This window comes from Triticum aestivum, chromosome 3B, assembly GCF_018294505.1.
Source record: "Triticum aestivum cultivar Chinese Spring chromosome 3B, IWGSC CS RefSeq v2.1, whole genome shotgun sequence".
Taxonomy (NCBI): domain Eukaryota; kingdom Viridiplantae; phylum Streptophyta; class Magnoliopsida; order Poales; family Poaceae; genus Triticum; species Triticum aestivum.
Window position 1 is genome coordinate 185,071,119 of NC_057801.1, and position 12,423 is coordinate 185,083,541.

General features: G+C 41.1%; 2 protein-coding genes across 3 annotated transcripts; both read left to right on the plus strand.

Annotated features, from left to right (window-relative positions):
- Nucleotides 1-2,334: 2,334 nt before the first annotated feature.
- Nucleotides 2,335-4,943, plus strand: LOC123065193 (uncharacterized). 2 transcript variants are annotated; one of them, XM_044488543.1, is made up of 3 exons: nt 2,335-3,104; nt 3,206-3,341; nt 3,460-4,943. In XM_044488543.1, the coding sequence occupies exons 1-3, from the start codon at nt 2,377-2,379 to the stop codon at nt 3,481-3,483; spliced, it is 888 nt and encodes a 295-aa protein (XP_044344478.1). In that variant the 5' UTR covers nt 2,335-2,376; the 3' UTR covers nt 3,484-4,943. The 2 variants fall into 2 exon arrangements, with proteins under 2 accessions (XP_044344478.1, XP_044344477.1); XM_044488542.1 differs by having other exon boundaries at nt 3,206-4,943.
- A 755-nt stretch (nt 4,944-5,698) lies between these two features.
- On the plus strand, nt 5,699-10,695 carry LOC123069276 (probable glycerol-3-phosphate acyltransferase 3). Its single transcript, XM_044492090.1, has 2 exons — nt 5,699-7,863; nt 9,555-10,695. The coding sequence occupies exons 1-2, from the start codon at nt 7,147-7,149 to the stop codon at nt 10,452-10,454; spliced, it is 1,617 nt and encodes a 538-aa protein (XP_044348025.1). The 5' UTR covers nt 5,699-7,146; the 3' UTR covers nt 10,455-10,695.
- Nucleotides 10,696-12,423: the final 1,728 nt, after the last annotated feature.

Below are 12,423 nucleotides of genomic sequence, written 5' to 3' on the forward strand. Positions count from 1 at the left end.
TCTGTGGCATACATCTCATAAATAGGTGAAATTAAATCTCAAATATGTAATAGGCCTTATATCTTTACCTAATCTATATTTTACCTACTAATAAACGGAGGAAAGTTGTTGCACGTTTATCGTGCTTTTTTGCAAAAACAACTAACCAGGTTTAAGTGAGTCCAAAAAAACGTTTCTTTATGTGCAGAAAACCCCTTGTTGTTTCTTGAAGTCAAGTCACAATCCAGCTTTAAGTAAATCCAGAAAACGTTTTGCTTTTGTAGAAACCCCCCTATATTTGGGTTAATCAACCCGTAGTCCATATCAAATGCTTTAAAAAATATTTATATCTCTCTAACTCCAATTTTAATGCTACATATAGAATTTGATTAGAAAAATGTGTAGAATCTGAATATGATGTTATTTTACCTTTTAACCATTTTTCTTGTGTATGGATAAGGAAGGCAAGGAAAGTTAATGCAGGATGTGCTTCTGCTTCTAAGGAAGTACTGGTTTGGTTTAGATTATTCCAGGTTACTCTGTGTACAATGCTTTCTATTTTTTGTGGCATCACATGAGATTTAAAAAATAACAACAAAAACCAGGGGGTGTATCGGGTGCATCGGGACAATTGGTGTTACCAGTGCACCGGTCCCCCATTGCACATTTAAAAATGTTTGAAAATATCGAGAAAAAATTAGTGCATTAACACAACATAAACGTATGTTCTCACAAAAATTCAAATCAGAATTTGGTACATAGCTCGAGACACAAAATTGACAAATTTGACACTAAATAGTACTCCCTCCCTCCGGAAATACTTGTCCTAGAAATGGATAAAATGAATGTATCTATAACTAAAATAAGTCTAGATACAACCATTTTGAGGACAAGTATTTCCGGACGGAGGGAGTACATAACACAAGTTGGGCTTCAATTTTGGCCCATTAGCATATTAATGTCAAATTTGTCGTTTTTGTATCTCGAGCAATGTCAAACTTTTCGACCTTCGAGCAATGTCAAATTTTTGGTTTCATGAATATTTTAAAATTTTCATAGTCCATCCATTCCAAAATATAGTGCGTCCTTGATTTTCATGTTTCAACTTTGACCATAAATTTAAGCAACGAGACCGACGGCGGCAGGAGCAAAAGTTATATAATTGAAAACTTCTTTTGTATACAAATTCACTGGTATAAATTTTGCTCCCGCCGCAGTCGGTCTCGTTGCTTAAATTTATGGTCAAAGTTGAAATTCGAGAAATGTGGGCACGTTATATTTTGGATGGAGGGAGTACATTTTTTATATTTTGCAAATATTTTTTTTCTGATTTGAAAAAAAATTGAATTTTGTTAAAAACGGAAGATAAAAAGAAAATTTTAGAAAATAAAAAAGAAAAATAAACAAGGAAAAAAAGGTCTCACGCCCCCGCACTAGGCTGACCCATAAGAAACGGGGTACCTCTTTGCTAGCCTCCCCCATCCCGCAATGCGGGGACCGCGATTGATATGTATCGCCTCCTGCGATACTCATCGTTGCGCTCCCCTGCTATGTAGAATAAGATGGACCGGCTCATCACAAAACCGTGAAAGTGTTCTGTGAGGGAAACGTTCTAGGAACCTTCCACGCTGGTTTGGAAGCTTCCGTATGGGTTTTCAAGGTGTTTTCTGGTTTTCTTTTCTAGTTTTTTCTTTGTATTTTTCACCGATTTTCTTATTTTTTTCTTCCTATTTTTATGTTTCTTTGTGTTTTCCTGGTTTTCTTTTGTTTTTTATTTGTCTTTTTCGCTGGTTGGTGAGGTGAGGACTGAGGCGCGTGGGTGTGGGAAAATTTACTTGGTGACCGAGAGAAAAGTATATTTACTCCTCGCAGCCACTTGAAGTAACTCACCTAACGGTTATGCGAGTTCAGCTAGTTCCAGTTTAAAGAAGTAAACTAGAATTTTCACCCCTCTAATCGGCTATGGGGGATCGGCTAAAGTTGCGGTAATAAGCGAGATTGCTCTTAAGAATCCATACGGGTGAGACATGGCTCTATGGGACGTCAACTCTATTTGGCGTCCTTGTATAATCTGCAGCCTGTAAGCTTAGCAATTTACTCTCTCCGTCTCATAATGTAAGATGCTTTTTAAACTACACTAATGCTGAAAAAATATTTTATGTTATAGGACGGAGGAAGTAGAAAATAACGTTCCTATTGACGAGCTGAGGGAGCGTAACACGGCGACGCGCCATGTCTACGTGCAGCCGCGCTCCACTCGGACAGGGAGTCTTGTCCGGCTCGGCCTGCACGTCATCGTCATAATATAACGAGGAGTAAGCAGATATAGCCAGGTACATACTACAGAATCCCAAGCCTCGTACCCGACGCCGGCCGGCCTTCGTCGTATCGATCGACATGGACATGACCGGGCAGCTACCCGAGGACATGCTCCTGGACGTCCTCCGCCGCCTCTCTCCCCGCAGCCTCGCGGCGTGCCGCTGCGTCCGCAAGGAATGGCGCACGGACCTTCTCCCGCTCTCGCTCGACGGCGTCTTCCTCGAGTTGCGCGACCCGGACCTGCCCCTCGAGCGGATGGAGCACCCCATGCCCGCGCTCTTCTCACGCCGCACCACGGCGCGCCGGATCGCCGCCAGCCTTGGCTACCCGGACACCCCCTGCATCTACGAGTGCGGTGTGCAGGACTGCTGCAACGGCCTCCTCCTCCTGCTTTGTGACTACGTGGTTAATCCTGCCACGCTACAGTGGGTGGAATTGCCTACAGCGCCACGCCGGTGCTGCTTTCTCTGCATGAGCAGTCCCTACCTCGTGTTTGATCCAACGGTGTCGCAACACTACGAGGTGCTCTCGGTCCCGGACATACCATGGAACCTCCCAACGGGACACATTTCCAAGCATGCGTGCATGGATAAGCCGGTGTCCGAGATGGAGTGGCCGCCTTCGCCGTACATCGTGAATGTCTTCTCGTCACGGGCCGGCGAGTGGAAGCAGAGGTCGTTTGTTCGGGAGGGGAAGGCCGCGGGAACGGTCGCCGAGTGCAGGTCGAAAGAAAGACGCATACTGCGTTATGCTGCTTACTGGCATGGAGCACTCTACGTCTCTTGCGAAGACAATTTTGTTTTGAGGTATATATATTTTGACACCTTATATGTGATCGGATTCTTCATTTTTCTTCCACAAAGCAATTGCATTCCAGATGTTCTAATGATGATCCCACATTTTGCAGAATGAACTTGTCAAATGATAAATACCAAGTAATTCAGTGCCCTCAAGGAAAGAAGCTAGAGTCTTATGCACCTCGCCTCGGCAAATCCAAGAAGGGTGTCTATTGTGCGTTCCGTGTTGCACGTGATGCATTCCAGGTATGGTTCCTTAACGAAACGGATGGAAAGATGGAATGGGTATTGAACAATGACATCAACTTTGAGCATGTTTCAAAATGCCCTCGTAACTTTGTTCGGGGACCATGGATCTTACAAGGAAGCGACAATAACGAAGAGCTAGTCGAAGACAACTCTGAATGGGACCCAAACAATGATAACGTGGTTAGCGCTGAAGATTGGGTTGTCAAGTACGGTTCTAACTCAACAATTGATTTTCTTGGATTTCATCCTTACAAAGAGATTGCCCTGTTTGAATCGACCGGCCATGTAATGGCCTACCATATGAACACTTCAACGGTTCGGGATTTGGGTCATATTAAAATGGGGAGGAACGAGATTGAATGTTCTTTCCCATACATGCCATGTTGGATGGGGCCGTTACCCAGAAGCCATTATAGAACCCAGTTTTGTTCATAGTGCTGGTCAAAGTCATGAAGTTTAGTTTGTAACACAATTTAATTTTATTAAGAAATAATTTAGGCTCGTGTATCACATTTTATTTCCCATTTTGCTAATTGTTCTTATCTATGGGTACATTTTGCAACATGGCACGTAAGAAAGCTTGAATTTGATTTAATTGTTTTGCCTTTCATCTGGCCTCATTGAGAATTTGCATATGTATAAAAGTTTTGCTTTAGTGCACACCCTCTAAAGCAAATTGCATAGATCATAAAGAAACGATAGACGTCGATACAACGTACCCCCTTCATTCAATGTGAAGGGACTAATACACATTTCATGATTTACTTTAACCATTGATTAGACCAATATATGATGTGTATGTTAGAAAAAAGTTTACCCTCGAATTAGTATTTGGAAGGTGTTTTCAATCGTATTTTTTTCTATGGCATACATCTCATAAATTGGTGAAATTAAATCTCAAATATGTAATAGGCCTTATATCTTTACCTATCTATATTTTACCTACTAATAAACAGAGGAAAGATGTTGCACGTCTGTCGTGCTTTTTTGCAAAAACAACTAACCAAGTTTAAGTGAGTCAAAAAAAAAAACGTTTCTTTATGTGCAGAAAACCCCTTGTTGTTTCTTGAAGTCAACTCGCAGTCCAGCTTTAAGTAAATCCAGAAAACGTTTTGCTTTTGCAGAAACCCCCCTATATTTGGGTTAATCAACCCATAGTCCATATCAAATGCTTTAAAAATATATTTATATCTCTCTAACTCCGATTTTAACGTGCTATATATAGAATTTGATTAGAAAAATGTGTAGAATCTGAATATGATGTTATTTTACCTTTTAACCATTTTTCTTGTGTATGGATAAGGAAGGCAAGGAAAGTTAATGCAGGATGTGCTTCTGCTTCTAAGGAAGTACTGGTTTGGTTTAGATTATTCCAGGTTACTCTACGTACAATGCTTTCTATTTTTTGTGGCATCGCATGAGATGTAAAAAAACAACAACAAAAAAACCAGGGGGTGTATCGGGTGCATCGGGGCAATTGGTGTTACCAGTGCACCGATCCCCGTTGCACAATTAAGAATGTTTGAAAATATCCGGAAAAAATTAGTGTATTAACACAACATAAACGTATGTTGTCACAAAAATTCAAATCAAAATTTGGTAGATAGCTCGAGACACAAAAATGACAAATTTGACACTAAATATTACTCCCTCCCTCCGGAAATACTTGTCCTAGAAATGGATAAAATGGATGTATCTATAATTAAAATAAGTCTAGATACAACCATTTCGAGGACAAGTATTTCCGGACGGAGGGAGTACATAACACAAGTTGGGCTTTAGTTTTGGCCCATTATCATATTAATGTCAAATTTGTCATTTTTGTATCTCGAGCAATGTTTCGATCTTTAATTTGAATTTTTGTGAAAACATACATTGATGTTACGTCAATGCACTGATTTTTTCCAGATTTTTTTAAACATTTTTTAATGTGCAACAGGGTACGATGCACCGGTAGCACTAATTTCCCCGGTGCACCAGACACGTTCCGGCGGCCCCAGGGATGTGGAGGGAAAAACTGAGGAAGGAGGTAAGACGGACGTACTAACTCCCATAAGTCTTTTTAGAGATTTCAATATGGACTACATGCGGATGTATATAGACATATTTTAAAATGTATACTCATTTTGCTCTGCATGTACTTCGTATTGAAACCTCTAAAAAGGCTTATATTTAGGAACGGAGGGAGTAGATAATAGTAAAGAATAGCAGGAAAAATGAAAATTATGGCGGATTTTATTTCTGGGGCTATTTTTTTATACCGAGCTTCACTGGCCACACCTCGGCACCACCCACCCAGTGACCAAAGTTTTCTAGTAAAGCATAACACAAGTATAAATAAATTCGTCATCCGCAAAAAAAAGTATAAATAAATTCGTACAATGTGGAAGACGAAACAGAGCTTTGTACGCAATCATGCATTTGACCCCAAAAGTGACTGCAACCCTAGCACCGGCACCGGCACACAATGACGCAACAGCAGATCTGGTAGGTGCGCACGCTGATCGCTTGCTACAAGATTCCTCTAGGAACAGCACCGCTTCTTACAGAACAACGTAATTCATGCGCCTTGAAGAATTTGTAGTGAAATACCTCCCCCATTTCAAATTATAAGATGTTTGAATATTTCAATATAGACTAAGTACCTACTGAAATGAATGAACAAACACAGTAAAAAGCATCTATATACATTTGATTCAGAAAAGTTAGAACATCTTATAATTCGAAACGGAGGGAGTACCAACAGCAAAGATCCATGTAACACTTTCAGCCAAACCATTTAACGAAAATCCTTCGGGGTAGGACTTCCAATATAGATTTCTAGTCTCTATACACTATTGAGAGTGACCGATGGTAGAGAAAATGTATGCAATCCATATTTTAACTCTGCTTTGGCAAAAAAAAATTGTCAAATTACTTTATGAACCCATGTGAAGTTAAAAGCAAACAGACAGGTAATATTATTATCCAATCAATGGCCAGCAGGTACGTTACGTACGTACCTCCATTGCTATAGCTTTTAGGTGAGAGGTCGTCCTCAGCTAGCTTTCTTGCAGGCTTGAAACAATGGAGACACATCAAGCCTGCACCAAATATATTGCTTTTTCATTTATTTTTGGATAACCTCACCTGCAATTCTACCAGAACAAAGACATGCATTGACCACTGTTAGATCCTGCGATTTGTGAGCATGCCAAACTACTTGTTTTATATACAAAGGTATATATTACGTACGGGCCGTGAGGTCAAATCACATCAATAGCAAACACTCATGCACGATGAACCAATGACGCGGCGCAAAATACGGAAAAGAGCTAGGTCAAAAGTTATAATTCTCTAGGCACTCGAAGTATATATAGAGATACGTCATATCATACACGACTATACACAAAGAGAGTGACCTTAACATGTGGCTTTCCGGTGAAAAATCTTAGTCAACAGATTCATACCTTTTCTTATCCTAAACAGGGTGGGTGGTGATCACACATATTTACGCTTACTATCGTCGGCAAATCAATGTCCTTAACTTCTGTGTAAAGCTCAAGTAATCCTGGTTCATTTTGACAGTGCTGTCAAGCAACAAAATTAAGAGTGTTAAGCCAAGTCAGAGCTTGTGACCTAATTTGGGATCAAATATTGTTTTTCTTGCAATAATTGTATACAATCATTTCACTATCTAAACACCTAAGCTTTAGCTGCATATATATATGGCACCTCTTAAGTTGCACCTTGCAACCTGCATCAAATAAACTAGATTGAACCAACACAGGAGGCATAATTCTTTGGGGTTCAAGGCGCACACATGGTTTTAAAGCCCTTCTCCAAATCCCTCCTTGCCTTCTACCGCTTACTTCGCCGAAGGTTAGGGAATCCGCTAGGCCAGTACCATCACCTTCAAAGCTCGAGCGGCATATCTACCTGTCCTAAGATCATCCAGACATGTTTGCGAGTGCCACAAGATAATGAACACCTCCGGAACAAAACTCTAGTCCTAGATGTTGAAGGAGGTCTCCTGAGGTCTACATCTACCTTCCCTTATTTCATGCTTATTGCAATAGAGGCAGGTAGTTTCCTAAGAGGCTTCATCCTACTATGCCTCTACCCTTTGCTATGTTGCCTGCCTCAAGAAGTAGAAACAAAGATCATGGTCATCGTGTGCTTCGTGGGGTTAAGGGAGGAGAAGGTGGTTAGGGTTGCGCGGGCTACTTTGCCCAAGTATTTCCTAGAGGATGTGGGGAGGGAAGGACTTGAGGTGGTGAGAGGGGTAAAGAGGGTGGCAGGGGTTTGTAGGTTGATCCCTAGGGTTATGGCGGAAGCATTTCTTAAGGAGTATACAGGATTTGAAGTGGTTGTGGGAAGGGAGGTGAAGATGATAAGAGGGTGTTATGTTGGTTTATTGGGAAAGGAGAGTGAAGCAAGGCTAGGGCAGGCAAAGTTCGACCAAAACGAGATGATAGGGTTTGGAAGCAGCTCAAACTATTTTGACTATGATCATCACCAGCTTTTCTCTCGGTGCAAGGTTAGCTTCTATGAATGGATATTATTTATCATTTTGAAATATACTGCAATGCTGCATCATGTATTTTACCCCTCTCCTTTTTTGTTCTTCCGTGACATACTTTTCTGCTGCAACTTTTGAGCCAATTAGTCCATTCAAGTATTAATTGATTATATTAGTTGAACACTATGGGTGATCTTTGAAACGATCATAAGGTGAACTAGTATCACTTCTAAGCTGAAATGTGTTTCATTGTTGTTATTTGCCGTTAAGTTATGTATGTTGTACATCGTACTTAACATATGTGTGTTACTCTTTACAAGTTTTAGTTTTTCCGAAATCAGTCATAAATACATATACCCAGCATATGCACACATAGTATACATGCAAGTCTGAAATATATGTAACTGAAAGCCTGAAACTAGCAAGGCTAGCTTGCCCCATGGATGATATAAAAATCAAGCACCTAAGAATAATACTCCCTCCGTCCGGAAATACTTGTCATCAAAATGAACAAAAGGGGATGTATCTAGACGTATTTTAGTTTTAGATACATCCATTTTTATTCATTTTGATGACAAGTATTTTCGGACGGAGGGAGTATGAGCCAAAGGTTAGTCGTTCACATCGAACAGGCTCAAAATCACGTACCATGCAGCTAAGCATGACTATCATAGATGTTAGACATATGTATCCATGCAGTTCTTGTCTTATTTAACTCCATATAGCTGTGCAGTTCTTGTCTTATTTAACTCGATGTAGCTAGCCTCCTGGCATCTTTGGGACATCTTACTCACACAAGTTAGGTAGACATTTGAATCACACTGGTGGTAGTTGAAGGCCCCATGAAAAGGTACAGAGGTATGATATGTTGAGATGGAGAACATGTGCTTGGAAATCTTAACTTTAAAAAATTTACTACTATAAGAATACTTCATGCATGTCTCGTTCACAATAACTTCGCAATTAGCTAAGCTCATGTCAAGGTTAGCTCATCACAAGACAATGTATGCAAGGCTTAATGCCCTTATCTCTCACAAGCTTGAGACCAGGAAGAGAAAGACAGGAAGGAGGCCACGCAGAGTTATTTGATAAATTACTTCACCTTAGTTTACCCCAACTTGATTAGATCAAAATGATCACCTTGTGCAAGTTAGTTAGAAATGGCTTCCTCACCAGTGAAAATTGATAAGCTAGTTACTTGATACTTGTTGTTTGGAAGAAGATAATTCTTTCTTCACTTTCAACAGAATTAATTCCAACCAGCTATACAGGAGATATGCAAAAAACAAACAAACAAAAAAGTTTGTGCAGGAAGAGAACTTCTGTCAAAATTTAGGGGCAGTATTAGAATACTTCAGGATGAAAGGATTAGTCTTATGTATGCTCCCTTGGTTAAGAGATACATAGCTCGTAAAACAGTAAATCATGACTATTCATAATCTACAAAAAGAAGTTAGAAAGAACAAAAGATTACCTTCTGTTGTTTGCAAAATTGCTTATAGAATTCTGGACTCTACAGGCTCAAGTAAAATATTATAGTAGTTCACAGAGTTCATTTTAAAATTTACCTCCTACGTTGAGAAAGTTTCTTCAGCTTCGTCGATTTGAACTTTGTTGTACTTCAGTTCGCAAACTGTTGTTTACAAGGTGAATAGGCAAAGCGTACAAGCCATTGGGTAATCTAATATAGTTTTGCTTCTCATTTGCAGGAAGTACACTTGGTGACACGAGAAGATAAGAGAAAATGGTCACCCTTGACAAGGGACCAGTACCCAAGACCCTTGATCTTCCATGATGGCAGGCTAGCCTTTAGGCCTACCCCTCAAGCCACCCTAGCCATGTTCATGTGGCTCCCACTTGCCCTCCCTCTCACCGTGCTCCGAACACTAATCTTTGTGAAACTACCATATTCTATCTCCGTCGCAATTGGGGCTGTAATAGGAGTAACGACCCGGGTCATCAACTCACCGGTCCACATTGGTCAAGTGGGCTGTGATGAACCACATGCCCAGCCCAGCCCACAGGGCCACCTTTACGTGTGCAACCACCGCACACTTCTCGACCCGGTGTACATCTCGGCAATGCTGAACAAGCAGGTGTCAACCGTCACATACAGTGTCAGCCGTGTAAGTGAGCTCCTATCGCCAATCGGGACTGTCCGGCTGACCCGAAACAGAGATGAGGACCGGAGGAGGATGGAGCAGTCACTGAGGCAGGGGGACCTGGTGGTCTGCCCTGAGGGGACCACATGCCGGGAGCCATACCTGCTCCGCTTCAGCCCTCTGTTTGTCGAACTCGTTGATGAGGTCTACCCAGTGGCACTGGTGAACTGGTCCAGCATGTTTCACGGCACCTCCACTGGCAATTTCAAGTATCTAGACCACTTCTACTACTTCATGAACCCACGCCCAGCGTATGATGTTCAGTTCATGGACAAGATTCCAACAAGGATGGCGATCCAAGGGAAGAGATGCGAGAGCAAAGAGGTGGCCAATCTGGTGCAAGGTGAGATTGGTAGGACTCTTGGGTTTCGATCCACCACACTCACCCGTAAGGACAAGTACTTGAGGCTGGCAGGAAATGAAGGGTTTGCTGATACAAAGCAGTGAAGTCTACTGTGAACATAAGACGTTGCTGGCTCTTGCTCGCAAGATAACATATGTTCGTAATACAGTACAACATTTAAGATCTTATAGATTGCTTTTAAGTTGTGCATAATGTTATGACTACCTTTGTTGGACCACTAAGAAAACTTGTGAATGTACCAAAATAAGAAGCATATGTTAATGCTAGTATGCTCGTTATGTATTAGTCAGTTCATGCACTTGATAAATGCAGATCTTTTATGCATGCCCAGAATTATAATATGATTAAGTGATGAGAGCATTTTAAATAGCCTAAACACAGAGAACATTTACATATGTATGGAAAAAATGGGACTTCAAATTCAAAATGTCGCTAGAGCAACCATACTTACTGAACAACGCATCGCCGCAGTATCCATGCGACCACCAGCCATTTGAGAAGTGTGGCAATGGAGCAAGTGCTGCTTTCTTCCAGCTTATACTGATTAATATAACTATCAAAGCAATCAACCAATATTGAATGATACAGCTGATATCAATTCCGATGCCACTTCAGGATAACCTGAATAAGTTCAGTAAATAAATATAACCAGTTCCCTTGTCCTTGACTTTTTTTGCTCCAGCATTAATACTTGAATCTTGTAGCAAAATGAGAAGGCCAAATGTGGACCCCGCTGTGCTTACTGCCCAGGTGCAAATGAGGAAATCATAAAAACTTAAAAGGAAACTGTTGACCAATATCTTTCCATGTGTTTCTTACTGTAAGCACTTCGATTTTTTGCTTAAGCTGAAACATACTTGTGATATTCTTTAAATTGAGTTCAGAGTAGCTTGGTTCTGAACAGGTACTATATCCATCAACATCCCAATCTCTGCAAGTGTTTTGCTCCAATTAATGAATCATCCAAGCACAACTTGACCATGTAACTCCGAAAACATCATGAATGAAATCAGTTCCAGTGTCATGCATGCGTAGAGCCAAGATCTGCAATACCTCATCTGCCAAACAAACTTGTTGGGCTGATGGCTGCTACTGTCAGCTGTGTTAAAGTTATACTCCCTCTGTCCCATAATATAAGAACGTTTTTGACACTAGTGTAGTGTCAAAAACGTTCTTACATTATGGGACGGAGGGAGTAGATCTTATAGGTTACGTCTATCCAGCCCATTCCAGCCACCTTCCTGCTCCCTGTGCCTCTCAGTAGCCTCCTCGTGACACCATACTCACCCCATTTGCTACCTGCAGCATATCAAGTACTCCCTCCGTCCCAAAATAAATGTCTCAACCTTAGTATAACTTTATACTAAAGTTAATACAAATTTGAGACACTTATTTTGGGACGGAGGGAGTAGGATGTAATTCTTTGCTCCATCAGGATTGACCTCGATGATCTTCCTTGCAACCAATCTGCCCAGCTCCACATTCCTGTGCATCTTGCAGGCACCAACTAATGTTCCCCAAATAGATTCATCAGGAGCAAATTGCATTTTATCAATAGGGTCAAATGCATGTCTCAGCCTCCCTGCACGAGCAAGGAGATCAATGACACACACGTAAACCTCTTTCTTAGGCTGCAAATTATATTCAAATGTCATTGACCTGAAGAAGTTCCATACTTCATCTACTATAAACCAGCATGGTTGCAAGCACTTATCAGGACCAGAACACAACATGGTCAGGATGCACCCAGCACGGATCAAGGAACAATCATTGATGTCCAGATAATTTGTCTTTGCAACTCATCCTGTTGAACATCTTCGCATCTGTTATGCTCCCAGAATTGGAGTACATGTGCACGAGGGTATATTGCTCATTTGTAGGTCCTTGTCATACTTTCTCCAAAGGAAAGCCCCATGGACCTGCTTCCCAACTCCCAAGTCTCAGAGCTGCAATACCAGCACATACAGATGCAATGCTAGTCAGGGTGAAGCAATTTGGCTTAAGGTTAATGTCAAAAAGAAGCTGCAATGCCATTAGGGGATTGCATTGGTT

Excerpts from the sequence above, each read along its gene's own strand:
- LOC123069276 (XM_044492090.1), top strand. The coding sequence starts at position 7,147 with ATGGTTTTAAAGCCCTTCTCCAAATCCCTCCTTGCCTTCTACCGCTTA. Across the intron at positions 7,864-9,554 it reads AGCTTTTCTCTCGGTGCAAG|GAAGTACACTTGGTGACACG; the intron begins GTTAGCTTCTAT and ends TCTCATTTGCAG.
- LOC123065193 (XM_044488542.1), top strand. The coding sequence starts at position 2,377 with ATGGACATGACCGGGCAGCTACCCGAGGACATGCTCCTGGACGTCCTC. Across the intron at positions 3,105-3,205 it reads GAAGACAATTTTGTTTTGAG|AATGAACTTGTCAAATGATA; the intron begins GTATATATATTT and ends CACATTTTGCAG.